The 25222-nt window shown below is 40.4% G+C and overlaps 2 protein-coding genes across 2 annotated transcripts; both read right to left on the minus strand.

The window, feature by feature from the left end:
• Positions 1-1080: 1080 nt before the first annotated feature.
• On the minus strand, positions 1081-10549 carry calm1a (calmodulin 1a). Its single transcript, XM_059352856.1, has 6 exons — positions 10446-10549; positions 3579-3609; positions 3294-3437; positions 3080-3186; positions 2393-2528; positions 1081-2265 (listed from the first exon to the last, which is right to left on the minus strand). Exons 1-6 carry the CDS (start codon positions 10446-10448, stop codon positions 2237-2239), a joined length of 450 nt encoding a protein of 149 aa, XP_059208839.1. The 5' UTR covers positions 10449-10549; the 3' UTR covers positions 1081-2236.
• A 1609-nt stretch (positions 10550-12158) lies between these two features.
• Positions 12159-24961, minus strand: nrde2 (NRDE-2, necessary for RNA interference, domain containing). The gene is made up of 20 exons (XM_059352536.1): positions 24935-24961; positions 24124-24242; positions 23086-23191; positions 22461-22658; positions 22207-22347; positions 21851-22116; positions 21521-21738; positions 20569-20793; positions 20138-20327; positions 19806-19939; positions 19229-19349; positions 17669-17841; positions 17394-17565; positions 16552-16772; positions 15949-16423; positions 14610-15022; positions 13852-13991; positions 13214-13355; positions 12646-12717; positions 12159-12512 (listed from the first exon to the last, which is right to left on the minus strand). Exons 2-20 carry the CDS (start codon positions 24197-24199, stop codon positions 12387-12389), a joined length of 3609 nt encoding a protein of 1202 aa, XP_059208519.1. The 5' UTR covers positions 24200-24242; positions 24935-24961; the 3' UTR covers positions 12159-12386.
• Between the last annotated feature and the right edge of the window lie 261 nt (positions 24962-25222).

The raw sequence follows: 25222 nt of genomic DNA on the forward strand, positions 1-25222 counted from the left end.
CAATCTAATAACGTTGGAGTGGCAGCTCGTTAATAGCAAGCAGCATGATGTATTAATTCACTTCAGACAGTTACATAACTATATCTACCAACTGAGTAGATAAATCTCCCCTCTCTCTGTCTGTCTATATATTACAGGAAGTACCAGTAATGCAAACATGAAGTTATACTGCTTATTGACATTTCTTCCCAGTAATTAAGCACTGTCTGTCAGACTTCTTCCACAGGCTTCATCTGGTAAACAAAGCCAGAATATCAGCTTTCTGCATCAGAGGAAAATATTTTATGGGGCTTTAAGATGCTCTGTGAATCTATTTTCTTTTCATCCCTTGTTCTCCTTCCTCTCCAGCAAGTCCTGGGTTTCTATTATTGTCTTTCAACCCCCCTCAAGTCTCCTCTCTTTGCTCTCTCTCCTCAAACTCCCACTGTTTTCTGCTCCCTCTCCTTCCACTTCCACCCACCCCATGCCTGGCTCTGTTGCCTAGCAGCTTCTTCATCTGCAGACAGACATTTATTTTTTCGACGATCTGGAGAAGTCCTTGTGACACCCCTCCAAACCCTCAAGTAGACTAATTGTACTTTTAGATTAGAGAGGACATGTCTGGAACCAGCACCACCACTAGCTTGGGACTGCTTGTTAGTCAGACTTTTAAATAGCATAGTACATTTTAAAGAATCAAGATTTCTTCAGATGAATAGTGATATTTTCCCCATCACTTTGATTTTCCAATACTGTGCAGTCAATTAGCTGCAATGCATCTACTTGTACCATAAAGACAGAGAAAAGTTGCAACTTTTTGTATTACTTCTGTTTTTGGTGAACACCAGATCATTCCTTCTACCAATTCTTTACTACAATTAAGGTGCTTGCTACTGATGTACCTATTATTTTACTAATTTATTTGTACCCCTCAGTGTTGGTTCCTCCACTTACTCAAAAGACGTTGCATGCAATAAGTAGCACAGATGAGTCACTTTAAAGCAGCACCTCCCCCACAGAATCTGCCTTCAACTGACAGAGAAACACAAGTCGGCTCATTTTTTTAAAAAGACAACGCATAAAAAGACTTGATACGAGAAGTTAGTTCATGACATTTTATTGGAAAAACAAAATGTAAAGACTAGCATGTACAACTTGGAATGCAGATCAACTGAACTAAACAGAACAGTTGGACTGGGCCGGGCCTCGCCGCACCCACACACACACACACTTACACACGCAAACTCACACACAAACACAAGATAGAAATGCCGCAAAGCACCGACCCCGTCCCCACTAAACTGAAATTAACGCCCCTGTAGAATCATGATACACACGCCACCTTTGAGACATTACACTACCCAAGCATGCTTCAGTCATAACCACAGATTAATCATTAAGAAATCTCCAACTCTACAAAACCTGATGGTCATAATATTGATATTGTCCCAAAGATTGCTCTTGTATATCATCACCTTTTAAGCCCACCCAACCCTTCCAAATAGTCAGGGACACATCCAACACCCAAGGGGCTCAAATCTATGCCCCACCCAAGCTTCCCCTCTCAAAAAAGGTAAACACACAAAGGATAAAGCAAGTATCCTGACATGCCAGAAACACAGAATCTAAAATGAGTTCTTAGTTATACCATTTTTAAAATTTTTCTTAAAAATATCTCTGTTGTCACTGATTTCATTTAGGTAAGCAAACTGCAAAGGTTCCGCTGGTTCACTCACTCCCATCCATCCGTCAACTAACCCCTCCCTCCTCTTTGTGGGTCCCAGGGCACCCTGAAGCCCAACAACAGCCTTTCGCCACTGGGCTCTCAACAGTAACCCATCTAAAGCTGCATGCATGAAGAACAGAAAAAAAGAAAAGAAAACAGGAAGTCATAGAAGAAAGGCGATTGTGCCAGCCCATGTAATCATCATGACATCAGGCAGATGGAACCAGGAAGCAGAGGAGCAGCGGCAAAAACCAGCCAGCTGCAGAGAGGCTGCTTGGCTAACGAGTTGAGATCTGATTGGGCAGCTCAGCGCTGGGGGGCGGGGAATACAAGCCAGTACATGCAGATTCATTTAGAAGTTTTTCTTTTTGTCTTTTTACCTTTTTTGAGCTTGTTTATATGGACAGATTTTCAGTTTTCCAACATTCAGTTTAAATTGTCTATACAGAACAGTATGAATAAATGTAGATTTTTGCAATAAGAGGTAAGTGAAACATTTAACTGATTCTTTGTCTTAAATGGGAGCCCAGTTCATTTGGCGGTCATCATCTGAACAAATTCTGTGGGGAAAAAAAACAATGAAACTCATCAGGAACAGTGTTAAAATGTTGTACTTTAACATGGTAAAAACAAATCATGTTTGACAGTGTTTGTTGACATAATTTCAAGGCGAACTTTGCTCTGTACCTTCATAGTTGACCTGTCCGTCACCATCAATGTCTGCTTCTCTGATCATTTCATCTACTTCTTCATCCGTCAGCTTCTCCCCAAGGTTAGTCATCACATGACGCAGCTCTGCAGCGCTAATGTAACCGTTGCCATCCTACCCAACAAACATACAGCACTAGTCAGTCACACAGTTTTCAATTAACAGTCTTTGTCAAGTATTGTCAAGCCAGACAGGTGAATAGACCCTTTTTAAGCCTTGTTTACAATGTGCAAAATACCATGGCATTGACCTCTGCAGATGGTGCACAAACTACAAAACTTGAAAAATGACTTCTTCTCCCGTCTAGTTGTTTTTGCCTTTACAAATTAAGCCCATTTGACTGTCCCTGTGGTCTACATAACGAATAATTTGTACAGCTGAACCTGTTTGGCCAGTCCGCCTTCAGCATACACATCAACATTTCATTTTAAGACAAAGCACTGCAACAACTTGCATGACATCCTTTTTAATGCATCGAAACATGCGACAGGGATACTGCAGCAAGCATAAACCAGGCATAAATTGACAGCTTTAGCTTAGGGACATCTGATTTCAGATGAATGAGTTCTTAAACTGTAGTACATCGGAAAAGCTTTTTAATCTTTTGGGTTTTTTTGTTTTTTTTCTTCGTCTTCACAACATGAAACACAGACACATAGGCTTACCTTATCAAAGACTCTGAATGCCTCTCTGATCTCCTCCTCACTGTCAGTGTCTTTCATCTTCCTTGCCATCATCGTCAAAAACTCAGGGAAGTCAATGGTACCGTTACCTAGAAGGGGCGAGAGAAAGAAAGTCAGAAGTGAGTGAGTCATTAAGGAGTCTGTAACGAGCGGTTTAACGAAAATCCTTTCCAATGTTGAGGTGGAATCAGCATACCATCTGCGTCCACCTCATTGATCATGTCCTGAAGCTCTGCCTCAGTTGGGTTTTGACCCAGTGATCTCATTACAGTGCCCAGCTCCTTTGTGGTGATGGTCCCATCTCCGTCCTTATCAAACAGGGAGAAGGCCTCCTTAAATTCTGGAAAGACACGAGGGGAAGAAGGGACAAAAAATACAGGATATTAGCATCAGCAGAAACTGATCCCATGTGAATGCATGGACCTATGTAAAGAATATGTATATACATTTCTTGGTGCAGTGTTTTTTGTTGTCACATTACCTGCGATCTGTTCTTCTGTCAATTGGTCAGCCTAAAAACCAAAACAGAGGGAATACACTTTTAAAATATAAGTCTTTCAAGTAAAGCATGTATTTAAACAAGCAAGAGTCATAGGTAAAGTGCTGTGACCAGAATCACTGGACACAAAGGCATTTTTGGACCAAACAGTTCTGGGGTGAGAAAAACTGCACACTGAGGAGCTCCCAAGAACCTCATATGTTCCAAGGGCTTATTTTCTATTCACGGTCGCAACGCCAATAGGAAAGTTGAAGTAACATTAATTGTCCAGAGGCTGACAAGTCACAAGTGCTTTGTATATTCCCAGTCACATATATGCTCAATAAAGCCTCAACCTATTAGTCAGTGTTTTCTTTTTTTTTTTTTATCATGAGCATTTTTCTTTTATTGGCTGATACGTTGGGTTGTTTTTTTAAATGGCGGGTTTTAGCTACAGCATGTGTACGACTATCTTGTCAGAGAACCATTTCCACATATTAGCTAATATTGGCAGGAGGAGCTTTTGGCTTGGCACAAGCTGTACATTTGAACAAACATATCACTTAGTGATACTAAAGGTTCTAGGTAACCCACACATTTCGCTCTGAGCACAACTGTGTACAACCTTTAGGTCTTCAAAGTGGATATCTGTGAGGTCTGCCACCAGCTTCACTGCTTTAGGTGCTGATTTTTTCGCCTCTCCACCTCTTCCTCCTCCATCCAGCCTTAACCCGCCACCTCCTCTGCGCTGCTTCAGATCCACACCTCTTCCTCCTGTACCTCCCCCAATTACTCCCGTTTTGACGCTTAAGCCATCCAGCGCCCCTCGTACCATCACCAGGCCTTCAGCCAGGCACTCAGCCCTTTTACTGTTCTGGACACCCTGCTTTTTAACCTCAGCCAGCTCAGCCTTGGTTCTTTGAAGGCAGTTCCTCAGGTCCTGCATCTCTCTAACCAGGCTGTCCATGCGGCTGGATGACGAGTCCATCAGCATTTGTAGGAATGCTCTGTAGTTCCTCTCCTGCTGCTGGAGGAGCTCCTTGTAGCAGTGCTGTTGTTCATCCAAGAGGTCATAGATGGTGGACAAGCTCACCAGCTCATCCTCTGGTGGATACATAGGAACTTTCTTAGGGAGCATAAGTGAATAATGGCATGAAGGGCAGTAATTATGTCTTAAGTTGGGAGGAACAGGTGGATGAATAAAATTATAGTCAGACATCTATCAGTTGGTCCTGCTTTGTAAAGTGGATGGACCGAGGGAATGGTTTGCCATCTCTCTGAAATGTTACATCATTGTATGAGTAAGCAAAAAAATTGAGTTTCAGTTTTGCTCAAGTAAGCAAAACAGATTATGTTTTTGTCCTCCTGGATAGGTAGCTAGTTAGATGGACACATGAATGGATAATTGCAGAACTTGTCTTTCAATCCATCCAGTTTGAGTGAATGTCCTGACGAATGACAGAGGTTTTCACAATCCCTCTGGAGCGGCAAAGGTCAGTGGACTGGCACTGACCTTACAGGAGAGGTCTCTCTCTTCCATGAGCTGGATGAAGAGCTGATGGAAAAGCTGGTCCTTCTGTTGATGTTTTCCTGGTTACTTGTCCATCTGTCTGTCTGTCTCTCAATAAATCTGTCTTCCTGCTTGCGTAACCGTTGATCCCTCTCTCTGTCCTTGTGTCTTGCAGCGCTGCAAGTGTACGTGACCAGACGCTGTCCTTCCCTGGCTGCATCTGACTCCAACTGGGTGAGGCTATTGGGAACCCCACTCCCTGTGCCTTCATGTCAGTGTGTGTGTGTGTGTGTGTGTGTGTAAGCCTAGGCATGACAATGAAGGCTAAGCCGTCTGTCCATCTCCCCAACAGATGTACAGTAAAGATGGATGCACAGATGAAGTGTCCACCTCCTGCAGTAGTTCAATAGATGAATAGCAATCAACACTTTGACAGAAAAAGAGAATGTGTGTAGAGGGCAGGCCAGAGGAGGTCACCCAAATGTGTCAGGAAAATTGATTTAAGGTGTGTGAGAGTAACACTGTCCAGACTGGGGGAGGTCATGTGGGTTTTGTGTGCGTCTATATGCATGTGTTAAACTGTGGCCTGTCATCTCACTGCTACAGTTGCAGCTCCTAGGGAGGATCAGTTGGCTGGTCATCTGACCTCCTACAGAGCATCATGGGTCACACCAAGTGGCCCACTCCAGCAGGGGCCCCTATCCACACAGTTACAGATTCTATGAGTGACACATCAATCTTCCCAGGGGTTCAGCATGAGTCCCAAGTTAAGGTTTATTGAAAGTAAATGAGACAAAACTTGAGAACTGCCCTCCTTACAAAACTGAATCCATACTGTACGCTGTAACTAGTGTACTACAAGCCTGGTGGTCCACAGGGCCTAAGTTGCTTCCAACTATCACAAGCTACCAAACACTTTCTATCCAAAATGTCAGCAAGTGATATTTTGTGATTTTTTCTGTGATTCTGTTATCACAAGAACTATAGCGCCTGACCTTAATGCTATACTCACTCTGTCCTTGGCCTGCATTGGGCTCCGTCAAGATACTTGACACCAGTCCTAAAACTTTTCTGGGGGAAACCCTGAACATTAGTACATAAAAGACCAGATGTTCAAATGATTAAGTGTGTCCTTTACAAGATACTGCTGCTCAACTTCACTTGTGCTTTGCTGGATTTTCTAATTTCTTTCCTTTCCACAAGTCATGACTATGCTCTTAAATAACATTAAATTATCATGATTTTGAATTTGACGCACCCACTAGATTCATGAAAACCCTCATGAATTTATTCATTTTTTTCTTTTGCTACTTGGTTCTTTTTGATGCAGATACATTTGCTATATTTCTGCTCTCCTATTTTGTTTTGTTTTTAATGAAAGAATCTTCTAAAACTCTAAAAATATCATCCTTTCCTCATAAGGACAGGGAAAGCGGCGAGAATAATGGTGATAACTGATCACTGAAAACTTTTAGCTACAAGGTATTAGTACTGTCAAGCAATAAATATAAGGCTTTCAGAATTTGGCTGATAATGACAGTGAGGAATCAGATGTGTGTGTGCTCTAGCGGTGGTTAACAAGCTGCTAACCCCTCTAATACCCAGGCCAAATTCCTCTCAAGGCACTGCAATGCTTGGCAATATGCTCCACGTTCCTGTTAAATAGTGTGTGTGTGCAGCAAGAAGGCCCTATGTTTGACTTTTACATGGACAGCATTAAGAAATTTAATTGGAAAATGGAACTAAGACTCTAAATTTACAGATTTCACCTGTTACTAAATGAGTCAAGAACAATCAGTGATTACCGACAACAGTTCTAAATGTGGTAATTTATATAAAGAAAACATTTCTTGTAGGGCTGCACGATTCTGGAAAAAATGTGAATCACGATTTTTCTGCTTAGAATTGAGATCACGATTCTCTGGCACGATTTTTTTTTTTTTTTTCACAAAATGTTTATTGCACTGATGAACTTCGACAAAACAAAAAAACAGTGCTTTGGCAAGGGCATAGTAGTAGTTAAATCATTGGAAGATAAATTACTTTAACAAAAATAAAAAATAAAAATTGAGACATGCAGGTGATAACAACTTCCCCCTATCATCATATGCACATCAAACCGTCTGATTTCCTTAGAACGTAGAGTGTATGTTGTACAGTGTTTATTGGGGCCATATCTTTGTCTAGGTGATATGTGATAGCTGCTGTGATCTCCTTATGTCTACTGGAGTTTGGTGGGTATGCCGTTGCATTGTACAAGGTTCCGGTTATTGACATCTGTGTTGTTTCTTGCCTTGTACGGCTTCATCATGCTGTACTTTGTGGTGACGTTTAAGGTGATTGTAGAGATTTGTAGTGTTGCCTTGCGACGCCGCAACGAGGGCAAAACACACTTTACAATGCACCTCACACTGTTTGTCATCGTCTGGCTGAAATCCGAAAAACTTCCACACCGCCGAATGTGAACCTTTTTTGGGCACGAGGTCGGTTCGGGACGGTGGGTGACTCTCGCCACTACAGCTTGGGTTTTCTTCGCCATCCATTGGTTCAACCCTCCTTACCGGTGACTTTCATCCGCTTTAGCTCACTCTTTCCAAAACACTCAACTGCAGGCGGGCGTCCTCCACTGAATCACGTGTTAACGTAAAGCTGCTTTACCATTGGTTGAGGGAGGAGGCAGCGGCAGTGCTGCGTTTGGGGGCGCTTGAAAAAATCCGGGAGATAATAGGAGCATTTGTTTCCGATGCAGCTCCAGATATGAAATGCTTCAGAATCGACGTGTGTAGAAATTAGATCACGTGTATGTGCGAATCGAGATCGCGATTTTTTAACGATTTATCGTGCAGCCCTAATTTCTTGTAAATAAAGCTACAACTTACTCAATTTCCTTATAACCACTTAACTATAGAATAGGTGGTCTCTTTTGTTGTCCCTTTGCATAAGTTTGTAAGTTATAAGTTGGTCAAAGTGTTTACTCTATACACCATAAGAAAATTCACCAGTGTCTTATGTTCCACAAATATTTCACTTTTAAGAGACGGTATGGGTCCTTATGTACTGAAGCCTATACTGGAGGAATATGCAAATGAAATGTAATTAGTCCAACACAGCTCATCCTACTATTCTCACTCACTGTCAGACTTCATGTACATCAATTACATTAAAATATTGGTTTTATAAACATATTCCAACTGACTTTAGTTGAGGTACCAAAAAGTTATAAACTACAATATGCTACATTTAATAGGCAATGTCATTTAGCATATCTCAAAAAATTAAAGTTGGATTTAGACACTGCTGACACAACCTACCATAAAACAAAGTGACTGCTACTCCTGTCATTCTACTGGTATGAATAATAAAAAAAAAAGTCCACTGATTTTTAAGACGTAAGGGCCTGCTGGTTTTTATTATAGCACTATAATCAGCAAGTATTTCCTACCTGGGATGCAGTTTATAACATTTTACTGTAGTTAATGAGCTGCTGGGACAGAAAGCCGGACACAGTTTAGGACACGCCACTCTGTTAGTTAAGGCGTGCATGTAAGGGGAATGTGTCAAGGACGACACCTACCAATTAAAATTAACTGAAGATGCGATCCATAAAAAAAATAGACTCTAAAACATGAATTTAAGTGTCACATTGCTGCAGGATTTCTTAAAACGTCGTTTACATAACTGATGGAGTTAACTGAAGTAGGGGGCTTTGCCTGCATAATGAAGGGCCAGGAGCCAATGATGTGTTCAGCAGATTGCATCTGTCAAACAAGGTTTGTGTCCATTTAAGGCTTACATATAGCCGGGAGAAAAGGTCCACTATACCATATAATCAAATTTCCCACATGACAACATGACTGCATTTGTGTGAATGTAGCCCCCCTCCCAATTCCCATCCAATGCTATAAACCATAAACCATGACTGCCGTATGATGCTACCACTCCCTGGGGACTGTTTCAGGGACACTGACTAAGAAGCTGACATTGTGCAATAATGAAAAAACAAACAAGATTTCACCGTTGTGCAGACAGTTCTGTACCAGAACACGAGGAAGTTACATATTTCTTGCCTGCAGTTCTAAGATAGGATGGACGAGATTTTATCAAGACATCTAACATCAATCAGTACCACAAAAGGTGATCTGAAACTTTCAATTACATGTTGAATACTAGGTTTACCAGCAACAAACATCTAATTTATTCTGCAGGAAAGTGACCATGTACAGGTGTTACACCATATTCTGTGACCTAATTAGGACAGATTACCACTGCAGTTTTTACAATGGTTACGCTTTGTACATTGGAAGCTGTTATCATAGATTGATCATATTTAATGGCTGTGGTAGCAGGAACAGCGATGTGTGTAAAGTTAGCCCTACTGACACCTCACCCAACGGTCTTGGTCGTAGCTGAATGTGGGTCAGTGACTAAGGGTGATCAAGTTGTCCAATGGAAAAAAACACAAAAAAATGATAAATATCAAATACTTCATCCACCTACATTGTATTTAAGTGGACTTATTTATATAATTACTTAATTTTAAGTATTTCCATATTCACACATTTCGTCAATATTGAGCAGAACATATTCTAAATACAACCATTTTTTTTTTCAAAAGTTTTGACAAATTATGTAAAAATGTGTTACATACCATAGTGGTGCAATGTAAACGTGGATTGTATTTTTTCTTCTCATTTTAGTTCACATTTAGTTTCCTGTATATAATCAGATTTTTATGGGGGAAAAAATACTGGTTACACCTACTGACACTGGGTTAGATCACGTCATTGACCCATGTCTAACGTTAGAGAATATAACATAACTGGTCACAAATTTCCATGCAACACCGGCAGAAAACAATCAGTGTAACATCAGAGACTCAACACCAACAACTGCGTCTCCAGCATGTCTGCAGAAACAAACCAGCGCACTCGCCTTTACGCTAAAATGCATGAAGTTACAGCCGTGTGATGCCTGGAAATCAGCCGTTAACGGGATGCAACATTAGCTGTGATGCTAACCCTGCCAGCCAACAGAGCCACCGCAGCTACTGCCAATATGTGGACACCTGTAACGGGTAGTGTTGCACTTTGGTGTTGTTATAATTTCAGTGGCGAGTAGGAGCTTAAGCAACGATGATGTGATAAGCTCCCCGGTGGCAGCGGCGAGCCGCTATGTCTGCTGTTAACAGCTAGTTAGCTAACGGTAGCCGACCCAATGGTACAAATCTACCTTTATATGGAGGCTGCAGGATATCCTAACAAAACCACTATGCGGTAAAGATTTACAAGACCCCTTCACTGGCACTAAATCAACGATTTCAAGTAGTACATATCACAAACCATGGTTGCTAAAATACTCACCATTTCTGTTGGAGTGAGGACGTTGTTCTGCTAACGCTACAGGAGAGAGGAAATGGAAGTAAGGCTGGTGGAGGCGGGAAGGCGAGACAAACCACTGCTGGACGGCTCACTATATTCCTCCGCGCTGTAGGGGAGACTCGCTAAATCAAGTGAGGCGTTCTTCGAACGTGCGCGCACACACGCACACATTCATACAAATATAAAATGTTAAAGGTTTACATGCTGTGTAAAACTGAATTAACTTCTTAAGGGACCACTGGGCGAGACACCTAATCTAATTCCTTCTGTGTAATGTGTAGCCTAAGTACTATGTCGCTTCTCATTAGGAACAGAGCCTGCACTACTATGCTGGAGTAGTTCTTGTTATTTTATTCCAATGTGATTGAATACCGTTTTAGAAGGAATATGCACAAAGCCAACAAAACTATTGAGACAAGGTCCCTCTACAAGACATGCCCAAATAATAGCTAATAAAGCAGGACCTGTTTTAATTAATATAGTCGTGAAGTGATGCACATTCTATAACAAATTTGCATGCATGATATGTAATCAGAGATTAAGAGAAACAAGTGTCTACATTTATTTGTATGTGTTATGTAGGCATAAATGAACGTGTAATTGTTGTAATATTACTACATCCTATAATATTGTAATTTCAGATCAAACATTTTTTACTTTGACCCATTTCACATAACATTACACTGCAATGGGGTAGGTGTTTTTGTAGATGATCATTATTAGGTCAATTATGTCTGGGAATTTAAAAAAACAACAACTTTTTTTTCCATAATAATGATCGTTTACCCTTAAAGATACATTTTAGGAATTTATCTTATTTATTTTCTAGTTTTTAAATCTGTCGAAAGTGACGGACTAGTTTGTGTTACACAGACTTTTATGCAGGCGGAAGGATATATTCGCTGCTTACGGCGCTGGGGAAGTTGAGGTTTTGTGTTTGAGAGGCGGCGTCTGATTGGACATCGCAGACCCGCAATATTCTGCACACTGTACAGAGGCCACTGATTGGCCAGGGCGGATCTGCAATGCGTCAAACCACGGCGCGGCAACGATGGCAGGAGGGAGCGACTCCACCGCTACTGTGTACATAATACTGTATTTTATGAGTAATATACGAACAGCCAGGTCAGGTCAAAACTTTCAGACAATTCACAGGTGAGGTTGACAGTGAATAAATAAAACGTACTGCTAACAAGTATACTTAAAATTAGACTAAATTCCCTGTTTAAAATGTTATTCTTAAAGGTGAGATCATAAACAAAAAAAAGTTTTCTTAATGTCCGTGGCAGAGGAGTTTCATTTTGTTAAATCGAATATAACTAAGAGAGAACTCACTTGAAAAAAATCACCTCACAGATAGTTACAACTTTCTGAACTTGACACTGCCAGTCTGATCTATTTCTATTCTTGGCATCTGGGTAAGATTGTCTTTCACTGAGGTCCAGGGGTACAATATCATTTAACCTTAACATCATCTGAAGTCTTTTAACTCAAGTCTTGGGGTGTCCCAAGTATTATGAACAAGTTTGGAGCTAATATTTGATCATTTAATACAATATTTGATGGTTTAATGTCACAGTTTCCCAGTTATTTCAGCTTTGTTTACATTTTCCCCCATTAGTCTCATGATACTGATACTTGAAACACAGGCCCTTAATTTTAGTGTGCATAAACCATGCATAAAGAAACCACATGAATGAGAATCATATATTTATTAACAGTGTCTCGTAGTAAAACACAGTCCTAGTGATTCTTTGTTGTGAAAATAAAGCATTGGACAATATGTACAAAGGATGGCTCCTCGCCCATAAGATCACTGCAACTCCACTGTTTAATACGGCAGCTATGTGTGTGAAAGTTTGTGTGTTGACACTGGCATATTGCCAGTAAAGCAAACTCAGTTCTTGAATGAGATGTGTGTGTTCAGTCCTCCAGCAGTATATCCAGTTCTTCTAAAGGCAGTCTGACTCGGAGTTCTTTCTCTGTCATCAGATCCACAAACTCCTGCAGATGCTCGGGGAACAGCTGCACTGCGTCCATGTACAAACCCTGATCACACACATTTCCATAAATGCAAAATGACATACAAACACGAAGAGAAAGAGCGAGACAAATCATTTCCAGTATGTCCAATTTACAAATGAAGTAGACAGAGGTCAACTGTTTTATGTCTGTAGCTCACCTTAGCCCAGGGAATATTCTGTAAGGCCTTGTAGAAAATACCAGTGGCTTTATCCACCTTCCCCTCAGACACCTGCACATGTAAGCACATTACATACACGCGGCACAGACATAAGGCTTTACTGACAAGTCAATATTTGTATATCCAAATGTGCAAATTACACAATGTAAGTCTGTATAGGCTGGTCTTACTGTGTGTGTTAGTTCTTATACTTCTATCTCCAAGTCAATATTTGGAATATGAGAAAAAATAAGTAGCACTCTAAGGTCGGAGATTAACAAGCAGAATAACACAGAGAGCAGAATGTGATCTTAAAGCCACAGTAGGCGTTTCCAATTATTCCTAAAGTGCATGCTTGTGTTGGAATTTGCTTTCTTTTAAGTTATTCTTCATGCTAGATGCTAAATTTGTGTTTTTTTTCCAACAATTTCTGCAGGGAAAAATGCAGGAATTTGTACTCTGTGTCTCACTATGCTTAAACTTCTTTTAATCTGTAGGAAATTCAGAGTGAGCGTGTCCTCCAAAGGACATTAAACATATTAAACATGAGTTTTATTTGCTGTCTCACCAGGAAGTGCATGTACATCCTCCAAAGTAAAGGACAGTGAGAACCCATCTCTGATGCTATGGCGCTTTCAAACAGTCCACGGATCCGGTGGCTGAGGCCGTTCTCTGGCAGGATGGGCAAGGCTGCATCATGGCAACAAGACCTAAAAAGACCAGTGGTAGAAAAAGTATTTAGATCCCTTACTTAAGTTAAAGTACTGATACCACACTGTAAAGCCACTACAAGTAAACGTCCTGCATTCATGTTTTTTATGTTGAATCTTGACCTGAAAAGTACCTAAAGCTGGCAGCTAAATGTAGTGGAGCAAAAAGTACAATATATGCCTCAAAATGTAGTGGAATAGAAATATAAAGTTTCAAAAAAATGGAAATACTCCAGTATCTCAAAATTGTACTTGAGTAAATGTACTTAGTTACATTCCACCACTGATAAAGACCATGAAAATATGTACAATTATTAATGGGTGATGTTAATAATGGAAACTTTGATAGAAACTATTTGTATATTAATTTTTTTTTCTTGGCTTATCACTCAGAAAAAAAGAAAGAATAAAGGAACTATGATCATGAAGCCCTGATTACATCTTTTGAAGTTATGATGCTTATTTCCATACATCCCATCATCCTCTCTGCTCTCACCTCTGAGCAGCGTCCACCAGCTGCTTCCTTTGTTGTTCAGCAACAATGGCAAAGAGGCGTGGCACCACACTGCTGCTGTCCCTGGTGACGGAGTGGAAAAAGCGACGTGCCCGACCAGCACTGTGGTAACGGTTCTCCACCTGAAAACAAACAAAATAAACATAAAAAATACACAAGCGCACAAAGAGCTGTGAAAAAACACATCTAGATGTGATAATTCCAAATGAATAGTTGAACAGGAGCAATTGATTTGTATGTCTTTAAAACAAACTATCAATCATGAAAAAAAGAAGGCCATATGCATCGATGTCTGTGCATTGCATTGATGCAGTTGGATCATTCACGTATGAACCGATCGATCTAAAGGTGCATCTCAATAAATTAAAATATCATAGAAAAGTTTATTAATGTCAATAATTTAATTTAAAAAGTGGAAATAACACATTATATAGATCCATTACACACCAAATGAAACATTTCATGTCTTAATTTATTCAATTTCTTCTAATTATAATGATCATGGCTTACATTTGATGAAGACCTAAATTCAGTGTCTCTAAAAAAAAAAATATTACAAAAGACCAATTTTAAAAAACAGTATGTTAAATATGGAAATTTTGTCCTCTGAAAAGTATGTCCATCTACATGCACTCAATACTTGTTTGGGGCTATTTGACTTGAAATGGACTTCTCCATGATATTCTAATGTATTGAGATGCACCTGTATATGGATGTAGCGGAACACCCCTATAGTTTACCTGTACATATATGCTCCAGAGGGGGGCGCTGCTAGGCCAGGTGGAGAGGGCAGAGGTCAGCGTCTGTCTCAGTGTGGCCAGTGGAAACACACTGATGCTGTTGTGGTACCGAAGCAACGCCGTCTGCTGCACTGCTAAGGCCTCACACTCAGTTGCTAACCTGCTGACACAGTGCATGCTGGGATAGCTGGACTCAGCCGGGGACTGACTGGCATCAGCGCGAGCAAGCTTGGCTTCCTCGTTACTGTTAAGCTGCTTGTCAAGGGTCAGCTTGTGTTCCTCCATCTTCTCTCTAGCCTGGCTGTAGACGGCGTTAGCTGCTTGGATGCCCATGGTGAGGTACTGGAACAGAGCGTAGCAGCCTGTCAGGCCTTTCAGCTTAAACCTTTCCCCTTGTAAGTCCTCTTGACCTGCTGGTGGAACGATGAGATTACATCAAGTTAATGAAAGTTGGACATTTTTCTAACAGGAGACATTCAGACCTGTTATGATTTAATATGTTCATTTTATGTCTGTTAAATATGAAGCACTTTCTCCCTGCTGCACTTTTTAGTACTGATTTTATGCAACCTTGCTAACTTTTTATTATTTATATTTTTACTTCCATCTTATGAACTGAAACACTTATGATGATGATTACACTAGACAACCACATACCGGATCGGTCATGGCCCGGGTTAACGCAGGATGGAATCGAAATATTGCAAGTTGGACGAATATGACATCATATAATGCAACAAGAACTGCAGAAGATCGATCAAAATGGAAATAACTGGTGAAAAACATCATAATGCACTTATGGCCACTTGGCTAGGGATGATGATGATGATGATGATGATGATAATGATGATGATTATTATAGTGGGAAAAGCACAGGTTTACAATAAAGTGGACCTATTACTCTCATTTTGAAGTTCTTACTTTATTATTTGGGTTTCTATTTAAATATGTTTACATACTTTATTATACTTTCTATTAACGATGTCTCACGTAACTAGTTTTAATTAAGATGGTAACACCTACGGGTGATTTTTAACTTGCTGTTTGAATCATGAACTGTATACCTCGCACTACCTTAAAAGACTCCAATAGGGTTTGCATTGATTGAAGGACAACTATAACTAAATACAATGGATTACACATTTTGCACAAGTTTCAAGCCTCTGCAAGCATATTTTCATGCTGTAAAAGTTGATAAATACGCACTCATGAATCTGAACAAATGGTTTGTTTGGAAAAATGTCCAGCAGTAGTGAACAGTAGCAAATGGGCTGAACATGCAAACCACTGATATGGGGACTTTTATAAGACACGAGTGGCACCTTCTTCAGAAACACACCTTTTCTGTTGACCTGAGGGTTCTGGTCCAGGGATGACAAGCCTGCAGACAGAGCCTGTTCATACGACTTCCTCGCTTTCAGGATGGAAACCGGAGAGAGGGGCTGGGAGGATGAGGAGGTTCCTTCTGCGAGCCTGGTTAGCACACAAATGGCCGGGGACGCAGTGACATCCGTTGGTCCTCCCGCTCGCACACTTGGCCCATCCTCCACTTCTAGCTGGGCCCACAGCAGACACAGCTCACAGAGGGTGGGGCACTTCAGCCCTTTGGTTCCCCCTATCGCTGTGGCCGTGGAGAAGACTTTCCGAGCCTCGTCAAGGTTACCCAGCGTCCACTCCAGGTGGGCGTACTCCCGCCACAGCACCAACGACGATCGGTTGTCAGGTTCTTTGAGCAGCTGCTTGGCAACTCGCTTGCTGCTCTTTCCCTGAGAGCGGAGGCGCTTTTTGTGGCCGCCACGCAAGCAGCGCAACACCTGATACACACACACACACACACACACACACACACACACACACAAGTGCAAAGGTGAGACTAGAGTTGAAACCAGGTTGACCTAAAGGCTATTTTTTTTAGTTTTGCATCAGATTAACAGACTCCTACCTTTAGTTTCTCATACTGCATCAGGCTGAGTGACAGGGCGGCGCGGTGATGGGCCGGGAGGACAGGTTGGACCATATTCAACACATTGGTGACAAACCTCTCGCCATGCTTCCCAAGCCCCACCCACTTCCGTGTTCCCTGAAGAGTGGTCATGTGACCTACAGGGTTAATCCCGGGGTCAGGCAGGTCGTAGGAGGTCAGAGGTCGCCTGATTTCATTACCTAGGGTGTGACATAAAGCAATGATATACTTCAAGTTGGTAATAATAAAAACTAGCTTCATCATTAAAAAAAGTTTTTTTTTAAAACGGTAACAAGTCACTTACTCTTATAGTTAAGTTACTTATTTAACAAAAACTCCTTTACAAATATGGATAATATACAGAAAATATCTTTATTTTAAAAATATATATCTGTACAATAACGTTTGATTTTTTTTTAAATTTAAGAAAATATGACGGAGTTTGACAACTTTTGCTGCCAGACTTTTTACTGTATTTTTTTTACTATTTCTTTATACATTTCTTTTTACAATAAATTAATGTCAATATAATAATGTAAATTAAGTTTTACTGTTAAAAAACATAAAGTTGCCTTTATTTTACATTCAGCAATATGATGTGTATTTTTCGCATATAATTCACTGAAATTTAACATTCAAGACCAATTAGCAATAGAATGTAAAAAAAAAAAATCTATAATGTCCCATTATATTAATTTACCGCTTTCAACATTAATTTATAAATAATTTATCTTTTGCAGAAAAAAACTGTAAAATGATACAGTACATTTCTGGAAAATAACTTTTTTACAGTGTAGTTTGTATTTAGCTGTCATTTTTACCCTGCGTAAGCAGAGAAAGGCTCTCCAGCAGCAGGCCGGGCTGACAGGGGGCAGCAGAGAGCACAGAGTCCACGGGCAGTCCCAGGAAGGACAAGAAGCGGAGAAGGAAACGGAGATGAAGCTCTGGCGATGACAGACAAATTAGGGACGAGCCGATGTCATCAAACAACACCTGCAGTTGGAGAGAAAGACGAAGAAGTCAAACAAAGTGGTCACACCCATATAATGGCTTCATTTTAACATGAGAATGGCGTGGCAATGACACTCCACATCACCTGTCTGTCCGGGTCCTCACAGTCCTCTTCTGATTGGCCCTTGGCTTTGTCAGGCCTCCACGGCAGCCAGTGAGCTAATTCACGAGACGGCTCTACATCCAACCAGACGGTCCATCTGGGCTGACTCCGATCCTTCACCTCCTCATCCTCCTCTTCCTCCTCTTCTTCTTCCTCTACGTACAAATCAGTAGACATTATTCCACTGTATAAAGTAAAGCCTGTCTCATTTTGTTATCAAGACAAGAGGTTGAAAAATGGAGCCAATGGCCACTTGAGGCCAGCTCCAAAAGTGAGTGACTCCCATGTTAAAATGCCTAACTTTACTGCAGTTAACATGTTTAGAGCCTCGCACAAAGAACAGTTTTGGTCTCTATATGCCTTTTTCTCTGGCTCTCTAAGGAGGCGGTCGCACTTTTTTCCCTCTCTCCCTCTGTGCGTTTTCCTTCTTTGCTCCTCTTGTCTCATCTTGTCTTCTGTCTTACTTTGGAAGACGCTCGCTGCTCTCAGAACTAAAAAAATCATGGATTTGATTAACTGGTCTCTCAACGCAATTAACACAATCTTCTCGATGAGAAGCCGGGGTTCGGGGGAACCCTCCTGCTCTGACGGGACGTTTGCAGCTGGCTACACGATGGACACGTGGGAGAAGTGGCGTGTTGTGTGCCTGGTGGCTCTCTCCATGGAGGACATAGAAGATCTCTATCTATTCGAAACCTTGATAACAGGGCTTTTGCTGATTGGATAAGGCTTTGCTCTTGTTTATCGAGATACACAGAAAACGGTGACAGCTCAAAGCCCCATAAGGCTGCCCATGATGATTGATACGATGGGCAGAGCTGTCGGAACTCAGACTGTGGTCACAAACCGCACTTTGGATGAAATCAAGGAGCAACTGACAGCCCTGGAAAAGCAAATGGATCGATCCAGAGACCAATATGGACATTATCGACAAGATGAGTAGCAGAAAATTGCTGCCACTTTCGCCTACAGCCCAAATTCCAGTCTTATCTGACCTCCCTCCAAACAGCCCTGACTCAAGGTCTTTGAGTGAGTTTTTTTTCATAGTTTTTTCCTCCCCTCACGTTGTGCTGTATTTCTTTCTCTTCATCTCCGTCTTCCTGTCCTGTTCACCTCTGTCATATTGTTTGTGTGGGTTTATACGTTTTGGACGGGTTGATGGCGAATTTTGTTATACTACCCTGTGCAATGACAATAAAGGCTTTCTGATTCTGATTCTATAGCTAATTTGCTCCTTCATTACAACATTTTGTGGTTGAATTTTCATATATCTCACCCATTTAAATTTAAATTAAGGCTTTAGTTATGCATCATTAAGGGCTAAGCTGCTTTGAGTGACAGGTGGATGCCGTCAACCCACTCTCCACATCTTTGCTCATTTCTGGATTCGCTGGGAGTGAGGCAGAGTCAGGCACTGCCAAGATGGCGATGGCCGGAGCCACCAATTCCCCACAGTGGCTCTTCAGAAAAATTTGGGTGACTTGACAAAGACTACGCCTATGTTGTATATGGTCTATGTAAAAAGATGTCTGTGTGTTTTACCTGCACTGGGCTGCAGCCACCCTCCTCGCTCTTGTTGGAGCATCCAGGCTTTCCAACCTCTGGCCCCCAACTCTCCGACCCGCTCCTCCCCACTGTCCCAGAACGGCTCGAAGAACTCAATCTGCATACAGACACAAAACATAACTTAACTGGAAGGATAATGATATTGTAAATGTAAATAAGTGTATTCCCTAAAATGTCGAACTATTCCTTTTCATTGTATTAATAGGTTCTAATTTGGGCTCACAGTCAATATCAATTATAAGGCGTGGGTTTAAATTTACAATTTAAATTATAATTAAATATATAAAATAATAAATATAATTGAATACACATATATATATCATGGTTGTGATATCACAACTTTAAGAAAGTTCTGACGCCTCATTTAAAAGGCACAGTTTCTGAATATAGGCTGTATGTTTTTCTACATGGATTGAGCTTTTAGATACAATCACAGTATTTATATAGCATTAAGGATTTATAATCAGGAAAGACATTTATATGATATGAGTTAGGATTAGGTGTACTGTCGTTGAGGTTTAATGTGTGTGTGTGTGTGTGTGTGTGTGTTTACCTGCTGCTTCGTTGACAGTTTTAGTACACTGTCAGGTTTGTAGAAAGTGAAGTCAATCATGGCCTGAAACAGAGAGATTGCCTTCTCTGAGTGACCAGCCTGACGCAGGAAATGGCACTGCTGGGTGAAGATATCTGTGTATAAAGAAAAGAAAACCAGAAACAACTTCCAATAAGCGCTGTACATATAAACAAAACGTTTTGGTATTCAAATAAATAAGAATATGATGCAAGTAGCGTGATTTCCTTGTGACAGAAGTAAGTAGGCTGTTATCCACTAATCTCTCAGAGTAAAACACTGGATAAGTAAAGGCTAAACAAAATCTCTGTTACCCAACATATCCTCCTCAAGTCCTGGCAGGGCAGGGTGAGAGACCATGCTGCCATCTCGCACCGCGCTGAGCGTGCTCAGACACTTCCCGTACGCAGAGTTGACCCTAGACACGGTGAAGTTGCTGAAATAGCTCTGGGTGAAGAGCAGATACTCCCTCCACAAGGGGGCACTGTTTGGGTGGAGGAACACCTGAAATACAACAGATAAAACACAAGTTAACAGTGGTGGAAGGATTACAAAGTACACTCATGTTCATACGTCAGCTTTGTTCAGTAACAGAAGGGCACATTTAGTACGTAATATAATATATTAAGTGATATATAAGAACAATATATGTTAGAACACAGACAATTTTTCACCCTTTCAACGGCAAAATATAAGCCACAGCTGTAGTCAAAATACTGAGTAGACATAAAGAGTGGAGACTGACCAGTTTCTTCCATTCTTTAGCCAGAAGTGAGGGCTCCCAGAGCTCCTGGCAAATACGGAGCCTCTCCAGCTGCAGAGCTATGCAGCCGTGGTTGGCAGCCACTGCACGCTCTGCGATGCTCAGCTTTTTCTCCAGGACGGCTCTGTACGACGACTTACGGCGCTCGGCCAAATCGCTGCCTTGTGGCTCCTCCTCGCCTCCAAATGCTGTTGTACACAGCTCATCCTAGAGGAGAGGGGATGAGAAAATTAGAAGTAATGCTGAAACAAGAAACAACTTGAGGAATGAATTAAATGTTGAAGTGCAATAAACAGAAGGAATTCAGATAAATTATTCATCTGATGATTAACTCAAACTTAGATTAGTATTTTTGTCTTCGTTTCAGGGTTCCTAAACCTTTTAAGTCAGATTTAAGCGTTTTCAAGGAACATCACCAATTTTTCAGCACCTTACAGTGGTGGTTAATTACATATTTAAATGCAATAAAAAAACAAGATAATGATAATTTCACTTCAACGCATTAAATTAGATGTTATTGTGCTATACTTATTGTTACTGCCTAACTGCAGTAACTATGCAAAGAGTAAGACTGAGAAAAACTGCTTTAAAGTTTTTTAATGTTTTTTAACTGGTCAGCAAAATTGGTTATAGGTAGGTAAGTGATATGACACTTATTTCTACATGTATTGATGATGTAATTTTTATGCTAAAAAATCACGACGATTTATTTGACATTTGAGCCCCAAAATGCAGTTTCTGTACTCTGGTTTTGCATTGCTGTGAAAGGTTCTAACAGAAAAGCAAAAAAAAAGTGCAGTAACTTGCTTGGATTGTATTAACTCTCATTTGTACCTCGCTTTGGATAAAAGCGTCTGCTAAATGACATTGTAGAATTGTAGCAATGTTGTTGTCTTCTTTCACAGAAAGCTGTAGTCTTTATAGGCTTTCATACCTGGTATCGTATGAACTGTATCCACAGCTGTGTGTCTGCTGGTTGCTCTCTGAGCCGCCTGTTAAACTCTTCAGTCCTTCCACACAGAAGCGGCCCCGTTTGTCCGTCCTGCTTCTGCTTCTCTGTCTGCTCCGGCTGTCCCTTCCCCTGCAGCCACAGGGCGGTGGAGGCGTCGTACACACCGAGAGGATTTACTGATGAAGTCTTCACTCTGTCACCTGAGTCACCACACGATACATTTCTCATGATGTTACACCAACAGCAGCTGCATTTTTTGCTTTATTTTTTAGTCTTATCCTCCCACACTCCTATTGTAGCTAAATCTCTTACCTGTTTCTCCTTCTTTGTTCTCCTCATTGTCACCCAGCAGGAGGAAGGAGGTGGAGCTGACAGCAACACCACCATCAGGAATTGTAGGTAATGTAGAAACAGGGGGCTCGGACTTTAGCAGCTGGCGACTGGCTGAAGAGAAGTATCTGTCTGCTGCTTTCTTTTTGTCTCCACCTTTCTGTTTCTTATTTGACTCTGACTCCTCCCAGCTGACTGCCTGTCTGCAGCGGTCCAGTCCCAGAGACGAGCTGCCTTTCCTCCTATACCTGCAACACACAGAGACTTTCAACGTTATCTTTTAGGGTGCACAGTGTAAGTTTGCCTGTGTGTGTGCCTATGGATGTATTATGTGTTACCTGGCTACGTCTCCTCTGTACAGGGACTTGTACGTCCAGTTGGCTGGGTCTGCTTTACGGTCCACACAGAACGGCTGCTCTGTGGGCGACTGGAGATCGTCCAACCAGGAGAAACAACTTGCTAATGGAGCAGCCTGGGGACTGCATGGATGCACACACACACAAACCATAAAAACAGAGCAGAAGTCAGCCAGAGCTGTTGTGTATAAGATTGAGAGTGTAAGCGTGTATGATATAGAATAGTGTGTTTATACCTCTTTGCCTCCTGCTCTTTTTTAAGGTCACTGGGAAAAATGATTCCAGAGTCGGACCCACTGCTGTCCGAATATCTCCCGCTCTTCTTTTTATGTTTTTTCTTCTTTTTCCTCTTCTTTTCACTCTTCTTTTTCTTCTTTTTGGGTGGCACATTACCCTCTTCCTCCTCCTCTGCAGAGCTCACCTCTCTGCCTACACTGAGGATTATAAAATGAACTCAACTTTAATGACAGTCACATGCAAAGAACCTATTAAGTTCCTCAAGCAATATTGATTTTTAATCATTCTCATTTTGCAGTAAATTCAATACTTTTACTAGAAAAGTGATAACAAATATCTTCATTTAGCAATTTTCTAAACAGGGATGCTTCACAGTGTAGGAAAATAGTTGCAAGTAAGAAAAATAAGAAAATAGAAATGGAAAAATGGATAAACTAAAAAGATCATAACTGGAATAAATCAATGGCGAAGAAGCAACCAAAAAAGGGGGAAACTATTAAGAGGAAATTTAAAAGATGCTACAAACCACAAAGTTGCATGTCAGTGTGCATGTCGCATGTACAGTAGAATGTCCAGTACTGTGTATGAAATCAAATAATTTTTGTTGTTGTTTTTGATCTGTACCTTGATTCCTTCTCGTTCGGCCTCTCACTGGTCTTCCCCAAAAATCGACTGTGAAGAGAGAGGGCATCTGAAGGCTGAAAACTCTTATTTTTCAGCCAGTCTAGTCCTAAAAGGAAAGAATAGGAAAAAGGGAATATTATTTCAGGCTGCAACTAACTTTTATTTTCAATTTTAATCTGTGGATTATTATTATACATTATTACATACATCATTATTATTATTATACATCATTATACAAATGCCCATCCCAGTTTCACAAATTCCAAGGTCTGATGTCTTGTAAAGTCTTGCTTTGTCTGTCCAAATCCTAAAGGTATTCAGTTTAATATGATATAAATCAGAAAAAAGCTAGAACTCTTGATATTTTAGAGCCTGAAAACAGCATTTTCTGCAATTATTGCATAAAAAATACTTTAATGATGAGCATAATAAATTATATAAATTAATCAAATTAGTAATTATTTTTCTGTTAATCGAAATTAGTCAACTATTAGTCTACGATCCACAGATCATGATGGTGAGCTACACTCAATTCCTAGTGTTTGCATGCAGTGTAGTATCACAGTTGTAACGGATTTTGTGATAATCATACATAATTAATGCAGTATACAACTATTCAAAAACTTATGAATACATTTTTGATTTACCATATTAGTACTTTGTGCGCACTTATTTCCCAAAACAGAGGCAAGTTCTATGATATCCACACGTGTTAAAGAGGCTATTTTGGTATATTTTTTTAACTAGTTCCAAAGCTAACTTATATTGATTTACAACACAACATGCATCGTTGCTAACGTCCCTTTGCTTTGACACTTGCATTATATACGTGGCCAACATGGTCAGACGGTATACTGTCTTTCAGAAGTAAACAAATTGACAGAAAGTAAGCTAACGCTAAGCTCTGTCATTCGTACAGCTAATATCAGCTAGCTTAAATCGTAGTTCAACAGGTTATCTTTTCAATACAACGACAACAGGGAGTTGAGGCGACTAACAGTCCATTTTAAAACAAATGCTACAAGAAGGAGTGATCACCTTGGGACGAATCTTCAACTTTGTTACTCTCTACTTCTGCAAAAGCTGGAAACAGAGCCATGATGGACTGTCGCATGTAAACAGTCGCAGGAACATGACGTCACGTAACTACCGGTTTACTAAAATGAAATAAAAAAATAAAAAATAAATCAAAAGCAACACAAAAGAGAGAGTAATTAATTCCCCCAGTATTTATATGTCATTGCTAATGTGATTGTATTATTGTTTTTATATTTACACCTTTATTTATTGTTTTTTCATGTACAAATTGAAAACAGTGTCAATGTACTTGTGAGTGACAGACTGAACTACTTTATAAATGTGTCCTATCATATGATATAACAAAAACGTAAGAAAACATATTTTACATTATATCCAAATAGCTATATAATAGATCCATCTATCTATCTATCTATCTAGCCTTCATCTACTGTATGTTAAAAGGCTCTACACCACCCTCTTGTGGCGAAAGATTCAATTATTATTATTTCCCCCTTACTCAGGTATATATTGCAGCATCGTCACTTTTATCTTATCTATATTCTGTTTTTGTGTGTATTATATCATTTTTCTTATTATTATGTTATAGTATTGTTATAAAGTATATCCTACACTGCTTGTATTCTACATAGCATTTCTAAATTTGCATATATGCTTTGTTGGTGATATGTACTTTTGCATCTAGGTGACCTCCTATGGCATTTCATTATACTTGTACAATGGCAATAAAGATGTGTGTGCGTGTGTGTGTGTGTGTGTGCGTAAAATGTTTCCCTGTGTTGCCACGGATGAAAAGTGTTGCCTATCTCACCTATATTATTTTAAGCAGCAGATATTGTGCATTAGAGATACATGCACAAATTTAAATCATTGTAGAATCTGTTGTTGTTGTGTTTTCATTAAAATTCTATCATATATTACACACATGCGCGTACACGCACAGATTATAGTCTATTCTCTGTGGATTGTCTGGAGTTACTGCGGGAACGCGCTTTGTGTTCTATTTTGCGTTTCTAAGGCAACAGAGCTCCCAACCAAAACTCAAAACCAACTTTCTCGACCAATCAGATGTCTGCTGTACTTTGATTGACATCGAGTA

Source organism: Centropristis striata, chromosome 16 (genome assembly GCF_030273125.1).
Source record: "Centropristis striata isolate RG_2023a ecotype Rhode Island chromosome 16, C.striata_1.0, whole genome shotgun sequence".
NCBI classification, from domain to species: domain Eukaryota; kingdom Metazoa; phylum Chordata; class Actinopteri; order Perciformes; family Serranidae; genus Centropristis; species Centropristis striata.